The sequence below is a fragment of the Camelina sativa genome, chromosome 3, assembly GCF_030686135.1.
Source record: "Camelina sativa cultivar CO46 ecotype springtype chromosome 3, ASM3068613v1".
NCBI classification, from domain to species: domain Eukaryota; kingdom Viridiplantae; phylum Streptophyta; class Magnoliopsida; order Brassicales; family Brassicaceae; genus Camelina; species Camelina sativa.
The window spans coordinates 10,661,985-10,683,045 of NC_141882.1; the positions used below are offsets into that span (position 1 = coordinate 10,661,985).

Below are 21,061 nucleotides of genomic sequence, written 5' to 3' on the forward strand. Positions count from 1 at the left end.
GAAAACCACCGTGAACTTGAGCGCTCACATCCTGTGTTGCCGAGCCTTCTACGTTGCTTGAATCGTGGAGCAGATCCGTCCGAGTGTAAATGCTAAGAAAGGTAAACGGTGAAGTTCACTATTGTCGATGTGTTGTTTAGCTATTAAAGCGATAAAACCAAGCTTGGCTTTGTAGGAAGTGGGAACGTGAGGTTTATTGGAGTTGTTTATTAAACTGAATTATAAAATGGACTGTGGTGCTTAGTGGTTATCGTGAAGAAGAATTGAAATTATGGTCTTGTGCGATTTGGGATTATTGAACCGGAACGTAATACGTGGTCACGTGAATTGGTTTGTGAGTTGATTAATGTGGCTGGTTTAGGAATTGGTATTAAACCGGGAGCATATGATGGTGGGTTGACTTGTGGTGTTATGAATTTTTTTTTGTTTGATTATTTATTAAGCTAAATCTTGTTAATTTATTTGGAGATATTGGGTTCGGTTGGTTCGATAAATTAAGTCATGGTTATTGATTTTGTATATTATTGGGAAATAATATTTGACCGGTAATGCTGAACCGTTGCAGACCGAGGTTGTTGTTAAATGATATTTGCTAATTTTTTTTTTATTTTTTTTTTTATCGTCTGTAATTCATTAAAATTGGGGTTCACACGTAGCCTTTTGGTCAGCTATAACAGATTAAGCAACCATACGTACGCTAAAAGAACCCTGATTAAGCTAGGTTATCCCTCGGTCCATGGGCGGAGCTAAGGTAGAAGCACGTGGATCAATTGACCCTGGTGAAATTTTAAATTTAGTTGAATTTTTAGGAAAAAAATCAAATTGACTCTGATAAAATAGCAGAATTGACCCCTATAAAAAAATTAATAACACAATTGACCTCTTAAATTATATTTTGACCCTGATGAATTGAATTTCTAGCTCCGCCACTGCTCGGTCCTCCCAGAGCTAGGTACGAGTTAAAGCGACCATCACGTGTTACACTCCCCGCTATCGCACGAGCCACTCTATTAGCCTTTTGGTCAGCTAGATGGAAGGAAACATCCTGCATTTGTTGTACCACCTGAAATATTCTGTGAAGAACTGATCTATACTTAGGCCACTATAAAGGTCTAGTTAGAGCTTTTGCCACCGCTCTACTATCTGCCCAAATCTCACAAGATATAATGCTTAGTTCCCGGAGACTTTCAAGACACCAAAGAATACGTTGCAATTTTGCTGTAATGCGATTTACCGTCGGAAGAAAAGCATGCCTAGAGTGAAATAACACGTCGCCTAAATGGTGTCTAAGCAACCAAGCTCCACCGGGAAAACAGTGGTCATTTATCCAGGAGGCATGTAGATTGCGGTTTATTTTTTGAATCTATTGAATCTCACTTGTATGAATCTATGTCATCCTGGGTGCTAATGTGAGACATTAATTATGTGGTATTTGTTTGTTAACTCTTCTTTGAGCCCTGCCTCTCACCAATATAATACTACTATATTTTGTACTTAACGGAAGAAACTGAAATTATAATAATACCTCCATTGGTGAGATACCCATAGTCCATAGAGCGAGTGATCTCATCCATATATTTAATAAAGAGTTTATATTAAATTATTTTCTTTAATCTTTTAAACATATCAAATACAATTTGGTTGCATTATATTTTTTTAAAAAAACAAATGACTAAAGTTAAAAATTATTTTATCCAAATTCCAAGTATATTTAAATCAAATTATAAATTTTGTAAAAAAAGAATGACAAAGATTTGCATATTATTTTATCTAAATATCAAAATGTTGGAAAATAGTTAATTTTATATTTTTATAATAACATATTAACCTTTACTATACTAATTAAAAAATAATATTAATATATAATTATGGAGCTTGGTATATAGATAATTTTATTTTATAAAATCAAAAAAAAATTAACATATATAATATTTAATTATATTATAACTCAGAGTATTTGGTTTATAAAAGGAAATATTAAATCAATTCTACTATGACATGTGTATGAGATTAATATCTCGAGAGGGTCTCTCAAATTAAATAAGAAACAGATTCCAAACACTATAGTTTTAAAATTATATATTTTTTAATTTTGATTTATTTTTAATGAGAATGTCTCAAAAAGAGACCCCAAATGAAAATATATGCCCTTATGATTTTTAGGAAGAACTTCATTAAGATCTATAGGGAGCAACTCATCAAGAAAAAGAACAAGCTACTAGTTATGAGTGATTTAAAATTTTGTTTATATCTTATTTTTTAATTGACAAGTTGTTTGTAAGTGATCTGTATTTGTTCTGAATTTTGAATGGATATATGTACAAACTATACAAGCTAATGATGAAGAATGGAATATATTGTTAGAAGTGGTAACATTTTTGAACAAATTTACTAAAATTATGTTATTATCTCAAATGTCTTGTTCAAATAAGTGTTGTTGCAAATTTTGATCACATTTGATTATTTCTAACCAAGTTTTCTTAAAACTATTGTTCATTTTATGATCTTAAGGATTGAGGCTGACAACGAGAACATATCTCTTGAGGTAGGTCTTTGATTTGTCTCGAAAAATATTATTGGAAACCTTGCTAGATCGTGGGAACTCTTGGATGAATCTGTAAGTATATCTAAGTTATTAAATTGTTTCGGCAGGTATGTTTGTATTAACATGTGGGTTTGGTGTTTTAGATAAAGGACCCTTACGTTGTGAAGGCTGGCATCCGCATATGCCAGCGAGAAAACAATGATAGCCTACTACAAGAACTCAATGGTAAATATATATATATATATATATATATATATTTGTGGTTATGTTTATACTTAATATTAATCATATGTTGTTTTGTGTTCAAAAGGAATGGCTAGTTGAGGATGATAAATCTGACAATATAGTGTCCAAGGAATCTGACACGTCTGACGAGTTATTGTCCAATGAATCTGACGACGAGTAATAATGCAATTTTTACTTTATGTTTGTATTTAAAATTAAAATGCTGATGTTCGGGTGACCACCATTGTGATGAGTTGGTTGCTTTCGTTTCACCTTTTTTACAACTTTCTCTTGGTGTTTTATTTACTGTGTTATCTAATGTGAGAAATAGTTAGTCTTTTAATAAAACTGGGAGTGAAGATTGAGAATGAAATCCGCGGAATAGAAGCATGTGAACAAACAATATATTTGGTCATACGGGCTTAATAACATGTATTAGAAGCGTGTCACAAATCAGTTAATAGTCTTTTTGCATGGTTTAAGTTTTCTTCATCATATGCAAGAATTTACGATGATTGAGTCAGATATATATAATGAATTAATGAATTCTTGTTGATGCAGAACCATGTATGTAAATTGTCTAGCAGCTTAAACTGGCTGTATTTTAGATTGAACATCTAGTTTTATTTTGATTGTATTTCAGAAAGAAAAAGAAAAAAACCAAAAATATGTTAGAAATAAATGGTTTACTTGGTTTTTTCAATCCTTTTGAAGATTTTGGGAACCAAGACCTTGGCACTTGAAGGAGGAGAAGACACAATACATGCAACAGTTGGAGGCCACGTCTCAGTCTTCAGTGAAGGAGAAGACTGATACGAGATATATACCACACCCGAGTTTAGCCAAAAGATTCGGGTGTGTTCTTTTTTTTTTTCCGCACGCTTTAGGTTTATGATTGATTGTATACTTTGCCTATGAAAGGTCCCTTATAATCAATAAAAAGATAAAACTTTCAACAATTAAGCTCTAGAGTTAGGCCATTTGTTTGGTTTAATTTCATACCTACGCCAAACTATGATTAATAATAAGTTCATAACTATGCCAAATCCAAACCAATAATAAAAGTCTTTTTTTTATAACCAAATTATGAGGCTCGTTCCTGGTCTTTCAGTCGCTATTTGGATTCTCCACAAGTTCCTTCTCCTCTACAGATCGTTCATGTGGAGCTCTGTTCTGGTCTGCTCTGTTCTGTTCTATAGCTGACTAAGGTTCTAATTTGGGAATTATGGTGAGATTCTATGGTAATTTGATGTAGATAAAACACATGTAGCACTTCGATCTAAAACAGTTTTTTCGAATAAATTTTACACATTTTTTATGATCAACAACATAGAAATATTGGTTTACTTTGTTTTCTGTGTTGTTGATCATGGGTTTGGAGGAAACAAAGTAAACCAATATTTCTATGTATTTCTCTTGGATTCAGGTGTTTGTAAAGAGCATGCTTGTTGGTCTGGGCATTGTTAGGATTAGCGGAAGTAGTGTGGAGATGTGTGAGAATTAGAGAGATGATGTGTGTGTTTAACAAAGAGAATATGAAAATCAATGGACTTCCATTAGAATACCAAATACAATGTTGGCTAGAGCCCTTTTATAGTACAAGGGAACTAGGGCTACACCCTTAATACAATCCCACATATAGATAGGGACATAAAGAAAGTAGGTGGAACATATCCTTGGTTTCCATAAAAGGACTCCACACGTGATCACATTTGATTACTCGTCTAACGGTTATTAGGAGGGATTCTCGATCCTTCTCTTGGAACATCACCAAGTTCATGATCGATCACAGTCAATACTCCCCCTCAAGCCTAGCTGGATGAGATGGCTACGCTTGGAACTCGTGAAGTATCACCTCATTAAAAACCTCAACATAGAAAACCTCATGGGACAAAACTGTGTTAAGGGAAAAAGAGTATGACATTCACGAGTTAGGCGAGCTTATTTTGGATGTGTGGGATCCTCGAGTCCAAGTTTGCCATAGATGTATTCACAAACTTGAGGACTCGTAGCCTTGGTGAAGATGTCGGCCAACTGATCTTTACTTGGAGTATGGCACGGTAAGATTACTCCTTCTTCAATCTTTTCTCGAACTTTATGGCAGTCCACTTCAATATGCTTGGTCCGTTCATGGAAAACTGAGTTTGTAGCAATATGTATTGCCGCGTTGTTGTCACAGTGCATGGTTATCGGTTGATCTGACTCGAATCCAAGGTCTTTGAGAAGTGCTTTAAGCCATGTAAGTTCATTGGTTAGTTTCTTCATGGCCCTATAATCCGACTCGGTGCTTGAACATGAGACATCCTTCTGCTTCTTTGACTTCCAAGTCACTAGATTACCTCCCACGAATGTACAATACCCAGTTGTTGACCTCCTAATCACTGTATCACCAGCATAGTCTGCATCACAGTATCCTACTAATTCAGTGTTGTCGTTCTTGCCCATCAAATACCTTGGCCCGGGCTGCCCTTGAGATAGCAAAGAATCTGTTCCACCGTGTGCCAATCAAAATTCGTTGGAGCTTGCGTATGTTGACTGACTTAATTGACCGCGTAGCATAGGTCAGGCCTTGTGATTGTAAGATAGATTAATTTACCCACAGGTCGACGGTATCTCCCCACATCCTCGTACGGTTCAGCAAGCTTGTTGACCGGGGCGTTAGGCGGCGTTTTCTTCATCTCCCCCCTTCGCTTGACCTGGTAGCCTTCTTCAAGTGGCGTGGACACTGGTTTGGCTCCAAGTTTACCTGTCTCATTCAGAAGATCAAATGTATACTTTCGTTGGGATAGAAACAAACCTTCCGGAGAGCGAGAGATTTCAATCCCAAGAAAGTATTTAAGCTCACCAAGATCTTTAATATCAAATGTAGAGTTAAGAAGAGTTTTGGTGTTGCATATACCGTCCTTATCGTCGCAAGAAATGATGATATCGTCCACATAGATCAAGACCACGACCAGGCCACCAGTAGAGCGAAGAGTAAACAAGGTGTGATCCGCTTCTGAACGCTTGTAGCCATGGGTACGAAGAGTAGAGCAAAGCTCGTGGTACCATGCTCGTGGAGATTGTTTCAAACCATAAATAGCTTTGCGGAGCCTGAGAACCTTACCCGGAGCAACAATATTCTCCAAACCAGGAGGAGGATGCATATAGACTTCTTCCTCAAGCTCCCCCTAAAGGAAAGCATTCTTGACGTCCATCTGCCACAGCTCCCAAGATAAGTTTGTGGCGAGAGAGAGAACAACTCGAACGGTGTTTAACTTAGCTAGAGGTGAAAATGTATCCGTGTAGTCGGTTCCATATGTTTGGGTGAAGCCCCTAGCCACAAGGCGAGCTTTGTAGCGCTCCACATCACCATTACTGAGATACTTTATGGTGAACACCCATTTAGAGCTGACCGCTCTCTTACCCTTTGGTAGGTCGGCCGTGTCCCAAGTGTGGTTACAGACCATGGCACCGGTTTCATCATCAATTACGTCCAGCCATTCCTGGTGCTCTTTGGCCTTGTCGTAGGTTTGTGGAATAAACTGAGCATCAATCTTGCTAAGAAAAGCTGCATGAGCCGGCGGGACAATGTCAAGTGAGCACACGGCTTGGATAGGATGAGCCACGGCCTGATTATTGTAGTACACACGTTTGTCTCTCCAGATTGACGGACATTTGAGACGCTCACTATGCCGGAGTTGGGGAATGACGACAGTTGATGGCAGCAATGGCTCAGTATTGGCATTGGTTGCGTTGGGATCACGATCAACCTCGTTGATATCTTCTTCAGGAGAACCTGATGTTGTCACTTGAGGCAGGGGTTAAGATTCGACCTCTGTTTTTTCTTTTCTTGATGGTGCTCCCTCGGAACTACTAGTAGAAGAATTGATAGGATCATTGGACGTCTGATTTGGTTGTGTAACGCCGAGATGATCAAGCAAAAACCACATATTTGTTGCTTGATCCGAGTTTGAATGAGACAAATCCTTCAAGCTGTCCCAATCCTTCTTGTCGTAGTAACCTTGGTGTTCAAGAAACTTCACATCTCGTGAAATGAGTGTACGGCAATTAGTCGGATCATAACACTTGTACCCTTTTTGACTTGTTGAATAGCCAATGAACATGCATCTAGTGCTCTTGGCGTCGAGTTTAATCTGTTGTTCACCTGATATTAAAACAAAACAAACACAACCAAACACGCGTAAGTGGTTCAAAGAAGGTTTGGTTTTGTTTAGTACCTCATAAGGTGATACATCGTGTAACACTTTGTTGGCGTCCTATTGATCAGGTAACTAGCCATCATCACTGCATCTCCCCAAAACCTCTTAGTGACATTGTTGTGGAACATCGTAGACCTTGCAACCTCCATAAGGTGTCTGTTCTTCCTTTCCGCCACTCCATTTTGTTGTGGCGTGTATGGGCAACTTGTTTGCTGTAAAATGCCATGTTTTGAGAGATGTTCTTTAACTTGTGGCTTATGTATTCTCCCCCATTATCCGATCTTAGTACCTTTATTTTAGTATTGAAATGATTAGTAACATAATTCTGAAAATTAACAAAGGCATCATAGACTCTATCTTTAGATGGTAGCAATGTAAGCCAAGTATACTTAGATTTCTCATCAATAATAGTCACAAAATACTTATTATTATCTCTAGATAGGCAGGGAGATGTCCACACATCAGAGTGTACTAAATTAAAGCAATGTTCATAAATTGTAGTAGATTTAGGGAAAATAAACTTGCAATGTTTGCCAAAAATACAAGACTCACAACTACAACTATCAAACAAAACATTAGGCAACATTAATTCGAAAGCACGAGAGTGAGGGTAGCCTAGTCTAGCATGCCAAACATCACTTGAAATAGCATTAAGGTTAGATAAAAACGAAAAAAAATTAGATGAACTTGATGAGTTATTCTCTAGGACATAGAGATCTCCTCTAGCGTCCCCTTCTCCAAGAATCTTTCCAGTCTCAATATCCTAAAAATGTACACTATTAGGCCCAAAAATAGTATACCAATTTAGATCAGTAGTAGCTTTCTTAACCGATAGAAGATTAGAAGTATAGGTAGGCATAAAGAAAGCTTTGAAATTCTTATTAAAAAGATTCAAGTCTCCTACTCCTTTAACCGATATACGATCTCCATTAGCAATGGTAACATTGCCTAGAGCTGTTTTATGTTGTGTATGAGACTAGGGTTACTTATCATATGGTGAGAAGCACCCGAGTATACAACAAGTGATTTATTAGGTTTTGAAGCAAAGAATGTGGTACCGGAATCCTTTAGTGCAAAGATGGACCTGATGAGAGCCTCCAAGTCGGATTTCCGCACAAAGTCACCATAGGAAACCGTCATCTTCTTGATTCACCATACCGGTACCTTGACCACTCGTTCCTTCTTTTGAGAGATTTTCCTTGAACTTCGCCGGCTTAAGATGAGGGTGAAAAATCCAGCATTTGTCCTTCATATGATCCTTTTTCTTACAATGGTCGCATACCACCACCTTCTTATCCTCATGCTTGTAGACTCCTTTGTTGGCGGTGAGTAACTCCTCCTTGCCGCTAAAGAGACCAAGTGTACCTTGTTCTTTCTGAACTTGAGAGCACACATCCTCAAGAGTTGGTAGCTTATCACCTCTAAGGATATGCTTGATGAGGTCGTTAAATGCAGGGTTGAGAGTTAATAAGAGACCAAAGACCTTATCTTGTTCTTTTCTCTCATTTAGGATGGCCGGATCTATGGTGCTTGGTCGTAGCATCTCAAGTTCGGCCCATAAAGACCTAAACTTTCCAAAGTGCTTCGTGAACTCCAAGTCTTCTTGGTGGAGACAGTTGATAGCCTTCTTAACCTCTAACACTCGAGTTAAGTTGTTCACGTTTCCATAAACATTCGCAAGCGTCTCCCACAACTTCTTGGCCGTCTCGCAATACGAGTATGCTTCAAGGATTAGTGCGTCCAGCGAGTTTTGGAGAATAGCAAGCACGGTCTGATCTTCTTGGAACCACTTGACTTCCTTTTCTAGATCAGCCTCCTTGTCTTCCTTTTCTGCTTTACCGTCCTCCTTGATGTCTTTCTTGGGAAGTTGATCTGTCTCAACATGGATCCATAGTCCTCGGCCACTAAATGCAGTCTTTGTGGTTCTTTTCCACAACAAGTAATTTGCTCCTTTGAGCACCACTGGAGTAACAATTGGTTTGTTGTTCTCCATAGTCACAGATCTGAGTATAAGCGGGTAGAATAGCGAGTATAAAGAGAAAATAAGCGAATAGAATGAATAGAATATCGAGTATAGCTGGAGAATAGAAGTATGAAGAGTATGTTTAGAGAGATATAGATCGAATAACATGCTCTGATACCATGTTAGGATTAGCGGAAGTAGTGTGGAGATGTGTGAGAATTAGAGAGATGATGTGTGTGTTTAACAAAGAGAATATGAGAATCGATGGACTTCCATTAGAATACCAAATACAATGTCGGCTATAGCCCTTTTTATAGTACAAGGGAACTAGGGCTACGCCCTTAATACAATCCCACATATAGATAGGGACATAAGGAAAGTAGGTGCGACATATCCTTGGTTTCCATAAAAGGACTCCACACGTGATCACATTTGATTTGTCGTCTAACGGTTATTAGCAGGGATTCTCGATCCTTCTCTTGAACCTGTTTTGCAGGTATTTCTTTCTCATTGTTCTCACCTTTATTCAACCTTGCGCAACAAACGATCAATGGCACACTCTAAAACAAGGAGTTCCCAAGCTGATTATCTACACTGCGTTCTTTTACTTCTCACTATCTTGCTTTGTGATAGCCATCGCTCTAAACATTACTTTCCTGTACAACCCTGTGCTCGGTTCACCAAGATCAACCTTTTGGGAAATACCTGAGCGACTGGAATGGAAGAGGTTTGGCTTTTATGGCTGGTTTGATTTGTGGGTTTGGTAAAACGGTCTTCAGTTCATGGGTGGACAAGCTGTAGGATATGCAGCCGCAGATGTTGTTACGGTCACTTTAAATACAACTTTAAGACAAGAAAGTTGTTATCTAGTTTTTGGGGATATATCTGTTTAGGGAGTATGGGAAATCATCTCCGCGGACATACGCTCTACTTGTTGGAGTGGAAATAAAACCGAACCGGATTATCAACGTACCAGTCCGATTGACCTAATTATATTTGGTATAGCTTTATAGAGATGTGTATAAGTAGTAACCCTATTCCTCTCAAGCTTTTGCGCGGCGTTCTCTTAAACTCAACCTAATTAAGGCAAGAAAAGAAAAACCAGCTTCTCTAAGGTTAATTTGTTTCGTCTGAATTTGTACTTGCCAAGTTTCGGAGTCAAAATCTTTACTGATTTGGATATTGGTGTTTAGGAAACGCGTGATCATGGCGACTCCGGCTGATTCTGAGGCTGTCAAGTCTCTCAACAACTCCAAGGGAAAGAAGAAGTTTGTGGTTCGTCTTCCTCGATTTGCTTCTTCTTTAAAAGTTATTATATGACAAGTTTTTTTATTGTAGGGTTCCATCCCTTTTGACTTAGTTTTTGTTTTCTTTGGAACTCCTTAATAATTAATGGTCGTTTGTGGCTTCTTACTTGTTGACATAGTTCAAGAATTTCTCTCAAAGAATCAGTGACATTGACATCCAACTCTATAGGAGCCTGGATAAGATGAAGGCTGACCTTCATTCGAGGTATATGTTTGATCATGTCACCTTAGAGTTTTTTTTTCCTGTCTCTCTTAAGTTTCAATTTTGTTCTTCTTCGTGTCTTCTAATGTTGTTTCCTACTTACTATGCTCAGTTCCTAGTCTTTTAGGTTTAACTTTTCTTCATTATCTCAGATAATTTAATTACGATGATTATTGAGTCATACTAAATTAATGAAAAAATTATGCATAACAAATATATAAGTATTGTCTAATTATAGCAGCTTTGGTTTTAGCCTTTTAGGTTTAACTGGCTATTTCAGATTGAACATCTGGTACATGATTTGATTGTAATTCAGAAAAAAAGAATAAAATATGTCAAAGATTTATATGGTTTTTCAATCTTGTGAAAGGAACAAGAGAAGCGCGAGTGATTAAAGAACTATTAGCTCTCGAGGCCTCCAAGGACGACCATGATGATGCGTTCATGTTTATTATGGGAACAAGACCTCAGTAGAACAAGCTTTAAAGTTTTGGTGCTTCTTTTTCTTTTTAAGGTTTAAACTAGTTTTGGCTTTAGATTTTATGACTTATTGTACTTTTTCTATATTAGGGTCTTTAATGAACTATAGAAGACAACTTTTTATTTAATCTTTCTACAATTAAGCTCTAGATCGCTAGCACACACACATTTATAACATTTATAGCCTTTGTTTTGGTATAAATTTAACCCTATTATAATTATCATCAATAAAATATAATTTTGTATCCAAAATACAAGGTTCGATCCTGGTTTATTGATATTCTGCTTGGGTCGCTATTTGGAAGCTCTTCGAATCATCAACTTTATTCGTTGTATAATGAAAATATTCAAATATAAAAACTAGTAATCATGAATATACATTAAGGATATATATAAATATAATCGTTTTCTTTTGTTTATTTACAACATTTTTGAATCTCTTTTTTTAATAAAACGAATAAAACAGAAGTACACAACATAATTTTTGTAGACTGTATATTTTTAATAAATGGTTACTTATGGTTACAAATAAGTTATATATAGGTTATAGATTAATCCATATATTAATTGGTGACACCTAAATATTGGGTGCAATCTTAATTGGAGATATTCCAAATTGATAATTGATATATTAATAGTAACAAATAAAATCACGCATATTCCAAACTGTATTTTTGGAAGATTTTAGTTCTATATCAAGTTGTTTGCAAAGATCTTTAAACACAATATTACAAATTTATTTTCCACCGATTTTATTGATAAACCACAACGTTTAATAAAAGTTATGATCCGTGCTAGAGAACAGATTGAAATTTGTTTTATTTATATTATAATTTTAAAACTTACATATTCTAGTACGGGTTAAATTTGTATATACTCTAGCAGAGAAATTGCTGTACACACTCTAACATGGTTAATAATTTTATATACTCTACCATATGTTAAAATTAACAAGATAAGACTTACATAATAGATTTACATTACATGCATGAATGATATTTACCATAAAATTGTTTACATAAGTTGTATCCAAATAATATTAAACAATTACATCTATAACATTTTAAAAATAATGAAATGTATTTATGGAGCACGGTCCAAATCTAGTCTACATTTATAATATGAATCTATTGAATCCAAGTAGTATGAATCTACTGAATCGGAGAAGACTATATATCCACTCTTCTTATGATTTGAAGGTAGAAATTTATTATAATATTTTTGAAAGATCTCTATAGATCTTTTTATAAATTAATAAGTTTTCAAGTTCAAAACTAAAACTAGTCTGTCTTAATTTATTATATAGTCTGATATTTGCATTTTTAGTGTTCGGTCTTCGTTGGCCTTGTCTCCTACAGATCGTTCATCTAGAGCTCTGTTCTATTCTGTAGCAAGGTAAGAAGGAATCTTAAACTGGGAGCTTTGTAATCAAACTCTGGATTCTTCTGCATCTTCTTTTCTGCTTTCTGTAGTTTTGTTCCTATGAATGATAAAAGTCAATTTGTTCTCGATCTGAAATTATCGCTGTAGATTAGAACGTGGACATGCCCATGAGATTCTGTAGCTGACTAAGGTCTTAATTTGGGAACTATTGTGAGATTCTATGGTAATATGATGCTGTTTCCTTTGCACTCATAGGGTCGATGATGATATTGGTATCTCAAGGATTGGGAATGTATGTGGTGGAGAGCAAAGGGGGAGCAATATTATGTATATTGCTTTCTCTGCTCTGTTTAGGCACTTGGCCTGCTCTTATGGCTCTTCTTGAACGGCGTGGTCGTCTCCCACAACATACTTATCTTGATTATTCCATCACTAACTTCTTGGCTGCAGTCTTCATAGCCTTTGTGTTTGGTGGGATAGGTGGGAGTACACAGGAGGCACCAAGTTTTCTTGCCCAGCTCACTCAGGTTAGGATTATTGAAGGATTCTAGACCTATAATGGAGATTGTTGCATTTCATTGATGGGTGGTTTATATATCAATCTCCCCTGTTGCTGCTACAGATTCAGGATAATTGGCCATCTGTGTTGTTTGCTATGGCGGGTGGGGTGGGTTTGAGTATTGGGAACCTTGCTACTCAGTATGCTTTAGCTTTTGTTGGTCTGTCTGTTACAGAAGTGACATCTGCGAGCATCACCGTTGTTGTAGGCACCACTGTCAATTACTTTTTGGACAACAGATTGAACCGAGCAGATGTGCTGTTCTCTGGTGTCGGCTGCTTCTTGGTAGCTGTTTGTCTTGGTTCTGCTGTTCACTCTTCCAATTCTGCTGATGTAGAGGCAACACTAGGAAAACTCTCGAGGGAATGTGAAACTGTGGAAGAGTGCCAAAGACTATTTGGAGGTGAGGTTTCACATACAGTGTGGCTTGATTGTGTGATAGTGTTGAGATGATCACTCATCACTTCTTTAGTTTTATAGTAGAAGAAAAAGAGATGGAGAATGTAAAGGAAGGGACTGCAGCTTTTCTTGTAGCACTCGAAAACACAAGAGCAATCAAAGTAGGATCTTTCTCATTTGTTCTGTGTTGTTGATTATGAGTTTGGAGGAAACTAAGTAAACCAATCTCTATGTATCTCTCTTGGATTCAGGTGTTTGGAAAGAGCATGTTTGTTGGTCTGGGCATAACCTTTTTTGCAGGTCTTAGTTTCTCATTGTTCTCACCTTTATTCAACCTTGCAACAAATGATCAATGGCACACTCTAAAACAAGGAGTTCCCAAGCTGATTGTCTACACTGCGTTCTTCTACTTCTCACTATCTTGCTTTGTGATTGCCATCGCTCTAAACATTACTTTCCTGTACAACCCTGTGCTCGGCTCACCAAGATCTTCCTTTAGGGAATACTTGAGTGACTGGAACGGAAGAGGTTTGGCTTTTATGGCTGGATTGATTTGTGGATTTGGTAACGGTCTTCAGTTCATGGGTGGACAAGCTGCAGGATATGCTGCCTCAGATGCTGTTCAGGTAACTTTAAAAACACTTATAAACTTAAAGACAAGAAAGTTTTTTTATCTTTAATATTGTTTTGGTGAAATCTTGAGTGATGATCATGAGCAGGCACTTCCTTTGGTATCTACATTTTGGGGAATATATCTGTTTGGGGAGTATAGGAGATCATCTCCGCGGACATATGCTTTACTTGTTGGAATGCTGGTGATGTTCACTATTGCTGTGGGGCTTCTAATGGCCTCGGCTGGGGAAAGGGAGACGCTGGTTACCTAAAGACTTGATCAATATGGACCAAATTCATAGACAGTGTGGTTCTTGGAAGTGTTGTACATTACATTGTGGTTACTCCAATTGAAAGCAAATGTATATGTTCGCTTTTTGATATTCATCAACGTCATTGAAGAAATTAATGAGTACAGATTACACATTAGCAGAGGTTGGATAAGGTTCCATTGCAGAAAATATCAGTTCTACCTCAGCGCAAAATAAAATTGAGGTTATGAATGACAGACATTATCATAAAACTGATACGCTAGAAGGAGGGGTCGAACCTCCGACCTTGTGGTTAACAGCCACACGCTCTAACCAACTGAGCTATTCCAGCTTTTGTTTCTCAATAAAATCTGATTTTTATATATACTAATACATATTAGTATATATGTTTAATGTCACATATGTATAAAAGATGGAATCTGATTTCTACAAACCAATAATCATCACAAATATGTTTAATGTCACTATCCTGATTCAAACTCATATACTACAAGCTGTTTTCGAAATCTTAATAACCATTTTATGTATCTGCCATTGAGACAAAAAAAAATCAACGTTTCTCCTCTTTGAAAAGTGTAATGCATGTAATTGTATTATCTACGAAAACAAAAAAGTCTCTTTCAAAAATTTCGGCCATTTAAAATAATTTAGTAATACAAGAACGATAAGTTTCTTGAAAATTGATTTCAACAAAAGATATGTTTCTTGAAAATATGATTGAAATCTCACCTTACAGTTCCATTTATAAGTTCTCTTTATCCAATTTTCTACCACTATTCAAATCTGCAATACACAACGTACACACAATAATCCAAAAACATGCATGTCAATATAGATAATAGATGCGAGTCAATCCCTTATCCCAATCATGAAAACGATTGCTCCATATTAGACGTTAGCTTGTTCATACTAAACACCTACATGTTGTTGACTAAAGAAATTTCAAAGTCTACCTACATTTAATTTCGGGGAATACATATTCAAAGTAAACCTATATGACAGACGATAACAGAAGTCAATTTGAAATTCAGTTTCTCTCTAGATTTTTATTCTATAAACTAACATCCTAATAGAGAAGACAATATTACGTAAGACCAAAAAAAAAAAATGAAAGAAGCATTTTCTGTTTTGTGTCTTGTTATTTTGGTCTCGGTTTTAGAAGCAGCAGTAACGAAGCCAATTTCTGAAAACTTCATCGAATGCCTTCGCTATCGGACTAGTCCGGAGAATCCAATCACCGATGCCGTCTTCATCGCCGATAACACCACCACATTCTTGTCTACTTACTTGTCATACACGAAAAACAAGAGGTACTCGAGCCCTAACTTCAAAAAACTACTAGCCATCGTAGCGGCAAAACATGTATCTCATGTTCAGGCCACGGTGGTCTGCGCAAAGACCAACGGTATACAACTCCGTATCCGAAGTGGCGGTCATGACCTCGAAGGCCTTTCTTACAGGTCGTCTGTGCCATTTGTCATTCTTGATATGTTCAATCTCAGATCTATTACTGTTGACGTATCCAGCAAGAAAGCATGGGTTCAAACTGGTGCGACCTTGGGAGAGCTCTATGTAAAGATCAATGAGGCTAGCCAAACGCTAGCGTTCCCGGCTGGTGTTTGCCCGACAGTAGGAGTAGGAGGACACATAAGCGGTGGAGGGTATGGAAATCTGATAAGAAAATTCGGAATCACAGTGGATCATGTTAGTGATGCTCAATTAGTTGATGTCAACGGCAACCTCTTGAATCGAGCTACCATGGGAGAAGATCTCTTTTGGGCCATTCGTGGTGGTGGTGGTGCGAGTTTTGGAGTTATCATCTCTTGGAAAATCAACCTCATCGAGGTTCCAAAGATCTTTACAGTATTTAGAGTTAACAAAACATTGGAACAAGGAGGCACTGATCTTCTCTACAAGTGGCAGGTTATCGCTACCAAATTCCCTGAAGATCTTTTTATGAGAGCATGGCCTCAGATCGTAAATGGAACAAAACCTGGTGAGAAAACCATCGCGGTTGTACTCTATGCTCAGTTCTTGGGTCCAGCAGATAAGCTGACGGCAATATTGAACCAGAGGTTGCCTGAACTAGAGCTAAGACGTGAAGATTGTCATGAAATGAGCTGGTTTAACACTACGTTGTTTTGGGCGGATTACCCGGCTGGTACACCAAAGAGTGTTCTTCTAGATAGGCCGACGAATCCAGGATTCTTTAAGAGCAAATCAGATTATCTCAAAAATCCAATCCCAAAAGAAGGATTAGAGAAGCTTTGGAAGAAAATGTTTACATTCAACAATGTGTGGATGCAATTCAACCCTTACGGTGGAGTGATGGACCGGATTCCATCGACCGCAGCTGCATTTCCTCATCGGAAAGGAAATATGTTCAAGGTCCAATACTCTACGACATGGTTGGACGCAAACGCCACAGAGACTAACCTAATTATGATGAAGGAGCTTTACGAGGTTGCGAAACCGTACGTGTCAAGTAACCCGAGAGAGGCCTTCTTTAATTACAGAGACATCGATATTGGAAGCAATCCGAGTGGTGAGACAGACGTGGATGAGGCTAAGATCTACGGATACAAGTATTTCTTGGGTAATTTGAAGAGATTGATGCAAGTCAAAGCTAAGTATGATCCTGAGAATTTCTTCAAGAACGAGCAGAGTATTCCTCCTGTTCGTGTAATGTAAAAACGTTACTCTTTGATAAGATTTATTTAGTAGTAAAAATTTATGTGGGCTTGTCAAAGCTTATGTAGTTTTAACTATTGTCACATTTGCATTATGACAGTCTTGTTATATTTAATCATTGCTCAATAAGAAATTTCATGTAATCGATTTTCATAACACATATATTAGGATAGATCAGTTTAACTTAAACGTCTAACATGAACGTTTTTCAACCATGGCCCCATGAGAGTTGAATTCTGATACTCGAGAAGTATAGGGATTATTAGTATACTTCTTTATATATCTCATTACTTCTAAAACATCTCATTCTGTTTTGTAGATGGATTGATTGCTGGCCTAAAGCATTTTTTAATTATCTAAAAAATACAACTATAAGAAAATCACAAGACTAAAAAACTAGTCTATTAGGCTTTTTAGCCCATTTCCCAACTCCAGTGCTATGTCGTCATCCAACATGTCATATAGATATCAAGAAGGGCATATATTGATTAGTATGCTCTTTTGCAACTTCATTGAATTAAGAATTAAAAACAAAAACGAAACTCTGTCTCGAAGTAATCTTAAACTACACTTTACAGGAAGTAGTTGTTGCGAACAAATTAAAATCATGAAAAATCCAACACCACAAAGAATAATTTATGAGTTTGGATAATATATAAAACAGGACACAGTTTTCTACTTTTGAATACGACCTCCGAAAACGTTGGACCGGCTCTGCTCGTCGATAACTCACAACAGTGTACAAACCTAAAACTGTTTCAAAGAAAGCACATGGAATTAGGTGAGTTTTCAAATCTTATCCTTGGAACCTTCCGTTTCAGTATTTCTATGCTCAGTTGAAGTCTTATTATTCTTAAAACCAGTCTTTGATTTGACTTGTTCTTGAATCGACTTTTTATTAATGCTTTGAATTCAATCTAAATAAACGCCACATACAATTGTAAATACATCTTGCGTGTATAAACGCAGTGCCGTGCCAGCTTTTCTATGGACTTAAGGCAAGTTTTAAAATGTAGTTATTTTTTTTTATGATAATTAACATATATATATATATATATAATAAAGAGGTCTAAAACAACAATTATTTGTCTAAAAGATCTTAACTTTTGTTTGTTTTTTTTGTTTTTTTCTTAAAAATCATATTCATATAGAAGCATTTTCTGAATTTTTTTTAAAATTCAGAAAACATAAATATTAACCAATATTCATATAACAGGAAAACTAAACAAGAATCAGTCTTTATATATGTTATAAACACAATCAGAATCTAGCAAGTTAAGCATCAACTTTTACACCACTATAAACATGAAAAATAAATTATAACATACAAATACAGGAAGACTTGGTAGAAAGTAGAAACACATTTGAGACAACAAAATAGTTAGGATTCTTAGAGCTTAAATAAATATAAGGAAAGAAAAAGCTTGTGTTGACATAAGAATTTGGTTTTGAATTCAAGTGGAAAATAATTTTTGAATCATTAGACCAAAATTTTATATATTATGTGGGGCCTGAGGCTAATGCCTTCTTATACGTAAGAAACGGATACATATGACGTATAAACGTACTTATTAGTAGTTACCACTTTACCATGACTTATTGTTTAGTAGGTTTATGACAATGTCTATGTTTTTATTTAGATTTAACCTGACAATACATAGTGTCGTCGTTGGGAAAAAAAAAATATAACTAATTAGATTTATGTATTTGGTACTACGAACAAGCATTGCATGTAGTTATTAGATTTATGTATTTAGTACTACGAACAAATATACTGAGAACAAAAAATATAATCAAACGTTTCAGCTATTTGAAAAGTCTATTGCATGTAGTTATTATATATATATAAATGTATATTCAAAATTTACGGCCCATATATGAAATCATTAGTAAATTTCAACATAAAATCATTATCCACTAATATTTAAGTCTAGAGGAAAATTTAGTGCATCATAAAATAGTATATTCTACATAATATTCAACGAAGTCTCACTCACCTTACGTGTCCATTTTATTTAGTATCGTTTCCAGTCTTTTTATTCAACTTTCTTCCACTAATGAAATTTGCAATATGTAATACTTGAGAATGGAGATAATAGAAACTACAGTTAGTCACAATAATTGTGAAATATAAAACTTTAATAGATGCGACTTAATCCTTAATGTTATCATGAAAACCATTCCCAGTCATATACGCTAATATGTCCATTAGCTTTGGTCAAAAGTGGACAAAAGAAAATTTATAAAGTAAACCTATATGACGAAAGTCACGAAAAAAAGGTCACTTTTATATAAGTTTTCACTCTATACTTTGATCCTATAAAGTTAAATCCTAGTAGAGTTAGTCGTAGGACATACTACTACACAAAAGATTAAAAATGAAAGAAGCACTTTTTTTCTTTCTTTTTTTAACCAACAAGTTTTCAAAGAAGTTCAATAGTTGCTCAAAAAGGAAAGGAGCATTTTATGTTTTGTGTGTTGTTCTTCTTATTTCGGTTTTAGAAGCACCAGTAACAAAACCAAAATTTGAAAACTTCATCGAATGCCTACGAAACAAGACTAGTCCGGAGAATCCAATCACCGATGCCATCTTCATCGCCGATAACACCACCACCTTCTTGTCTTCGTACGTGTCATACACCAAAAACAAGAGGTTCTCGAGCCCTAACTTAAAAAAACTACTAGCAATCGTAGCGGCGAAACATGTATCTCATGTTCAGGCCACGGTGGTCTGCGCAAAGTCCAATGGTATCCAGATACGTATCCGAAGCGGTGGTCATGACAACGAGGGCTTTTCTTACATGTCGTCTGTGCCATTTGTCATTCTCGACATGCACAATCTAAGGTCAATTAGTGTTGACTTTTCTAGCAAGAAAGCATGGGTTGAAGCTGGTGCGACCTTGGGAGAGCTCTACGTAAAGATTAATGAGGCAAGCCAAACCCTAGCGTTCCCCGCTGGCGTTTGCCCTACGGTAGGAGCAGGAGGACACATAAGCGGTGGAGGGTTTGGAAATCTGATGAGAAAATTCGGAGTTACAGTGGATCATGTCATTGATGCTAAATTAATTGATGTCAACGGCAAGCTCTTGAATCGAACTACCATGGGAGAAGATCTTTTTTGGGCGATTCGTGGCGGTGGTTCGAGTTTTGGAGTTATCCTCTCTTGGAAAATCAACCTCGTCGAGGTTCCAAAGATCCTGACAGTGTTTAGAGTTAACAAAACATTGGAACAAGGAGGCACTGATGTTCTCTACAAGTGGCAGCTCGTCGCTAACAAATTTCCTGATAGTCTTTTCATAACAGCATGGCCTCGAACCGTAAGTGGAACAAAACCTGGCGAGAGAACCATCGCGGTTGTATTCTATGCTCAGTTCTTGGGTCCAACAGATAAGCTGACGGAGATAATGAACAAGAGCTTCCCTGAATTAGGGCTAAGACGTGAAGAATGTCACGAAATGAGCTGGCTTAACACGACGTTGTTTTGGGCCAATTTTCCCGCGGGTACACCCAAGAGCGTCCTTCTTGATAGGCCTATGACGAATTCAATATCGTTTAAGAGCAAATCGGATTTTGTTAAGAAACCAATCCCCAAAGAAGGACTGGAGAAGCTTTGGAAGACAATGTTTAAATTTAACAATAGTGTCTCGTTGCAATTAAATCCTTACGGTGGAGTGATGGACCGTATTCCAGCGACGGCCACAGCGTTTCCTCACCGGAAAGGAAACTTGTTCAAGATTCAATACTCTACGATGTGGTTGGACGCAAACGCCACAGAGAGTAGCCTAGCTATGATGAAGGAGCTTTTCGAGGTTGCGGAACCGTATGTGTCAAGTAATCCGAGAGAGGCGTTCTTTAATTTCAGAGACATTGATATTGGAAGCAATCCGAGTGGTGAGACAAATGTCGATAAGGCTAAGATCTACGGATACAAGTACTTTTTGGGTAATTTGAAGAGATTGATGCAAGTCAAAGCTAAGTATGATCCTGAGAATTTTTTCAAGAATGAGCAGAGTATTCCTCCTGTTCGTGTAAAGCAGTGATTACTAGTCTTTTATCAAGTTATGTGGGCATGTGGTATAGGCTTATATCTATATGTAGTAGTTATGTTTAATAATAATGTATAACTCAATAAAGAAATTGATTAGTATACGTAGGTAACTTCCTCATGCATGCTCATCAGTCATCTCTCTCATTTTAAATTGTAGAAATGTAAATGTTTCT

At 36.8% G+C, this 21,061-nt stretch overlaps 3 protein-coding genes, 1 long non-coding RNA gene and 1 other non-coding gene across 8 annotated transcripts; 4 read left to right on the forward strand and 1 right to left on the reverse strand.

Annotated features, from left to right (window-relative positions):
- Nucleotides 1-7,580: 7,580 nt before the first annotated feature.
- LOC104776641 (uncharacterized) lies at nucleotides 7,581-11,052 on the forward strand. The gene is made up of 4 exons (XR_766141.3): nucleotides 7,581-10,050; nucleotides 10,129-10,210; nucleotides 10,362-10,447; nucleotides 10,815-11,052. It is a non-coding gene; the product is annotated as an uncharacterized LOC104776641 (long non-coding RNA).
- A 964-nt stretch (nucleotides 11,053-12,016) lies between these two features.
- LOC104776642 (ureide permease 5-like) lies at nucleotides 12,017-14,306 on the forward strand. Of its 4 annotated transcripts, none has more exons than XM_010500739.3 (7): nucleotides 12,017-12,123; nucleotides 12,251-12,319; nucleotides 12,563-12,834; nucleotides 12,930-13,269; nucleotides 13,347-13,426; nucleotides 13,517-13,891; nucleotides 13,985-14,306. In XM_010500739.3, exons 3-7 carry the CDS (start codon nucleotides 12,568-12,570, stop codon nucleotides 14,147-14,149), a joined length of 1,227 nt encoding a protein of 408 aa, XP_010499041.1. In that variant the 5' UTR covers nucleotides 12,017-12,123; nucleotides 12,251-12,319; nucleotides 12,563-12,567; the 3' UTR covers nucleotides 14,150-14,306. The 4 variants fall into 4 exon arrangements, with proteins under 4 accessions (XP_010499041.1, XP_087358206.1, XP_087358201.1 ...); XM_087502080.1 differs by having other exon boundaries at nucleotides 12,091-12,123; nucleotides 13,350-13,426; XM_087502075.1 differs by lacking the exon at nucleotides 12,017-12,123 and having other exon boundaries at nucleotides 12,183-12,319; nucleotides 13,350-13,426.
- A 100-nt stretch (nucleotides 14,307-14,406) lies between these two features.
- TRNAN-GUU (transfer RNA asparagine (anticodon GUU)) lies at nucleotides 14,407-14,480 on the reverse strand. Its single transcript has one exon. It is a non-coding gene; the product is annotated as a tRNA-Asn (tRNA).
- Nucleotides 14,481-15,159: 679 nt separating this feature from the next.
- Nucleotides 15,160-16,983, forward strand: LOC104776643 (berberine bridge enzyme-like 7). Its single transcript, XM_019243659.2, has one exon. It carries the CDS (start codon nucleotides 15,257-15,259, stop codon nucleotides 16,838-16,840), a length of 1,584 nt encoding a protein of 527 aa, XP_019099204.2. The 5' UTR covers nucleotides 15,160-15,256; the 3' UTR covers nucleotides 16,841-16,983.
- A 2,202-nt stretch (nucleotides 16,984-19,185) lies between these two features.
- LOC109132255 (berberine bridge enzyme-like 6) lies at nucleotides 19,186-20,989 on the forward strand. Its single transcript, XM_019243658.2, has one exon. It carries the CDS (start codon nucleotides 19,219-19,221, stop codon nucleotides 20,878-20,880), a length of 1,662 nt encoding a protein of 553 aa, XP_019099203.1. The 5' UTR covers nucleotides 19,186-19,218; the 3' UTR covers nucleotides 20,881-20,989.
- Nucleotides 20,990-21,061: the final 72 nt, after the last annotated feature.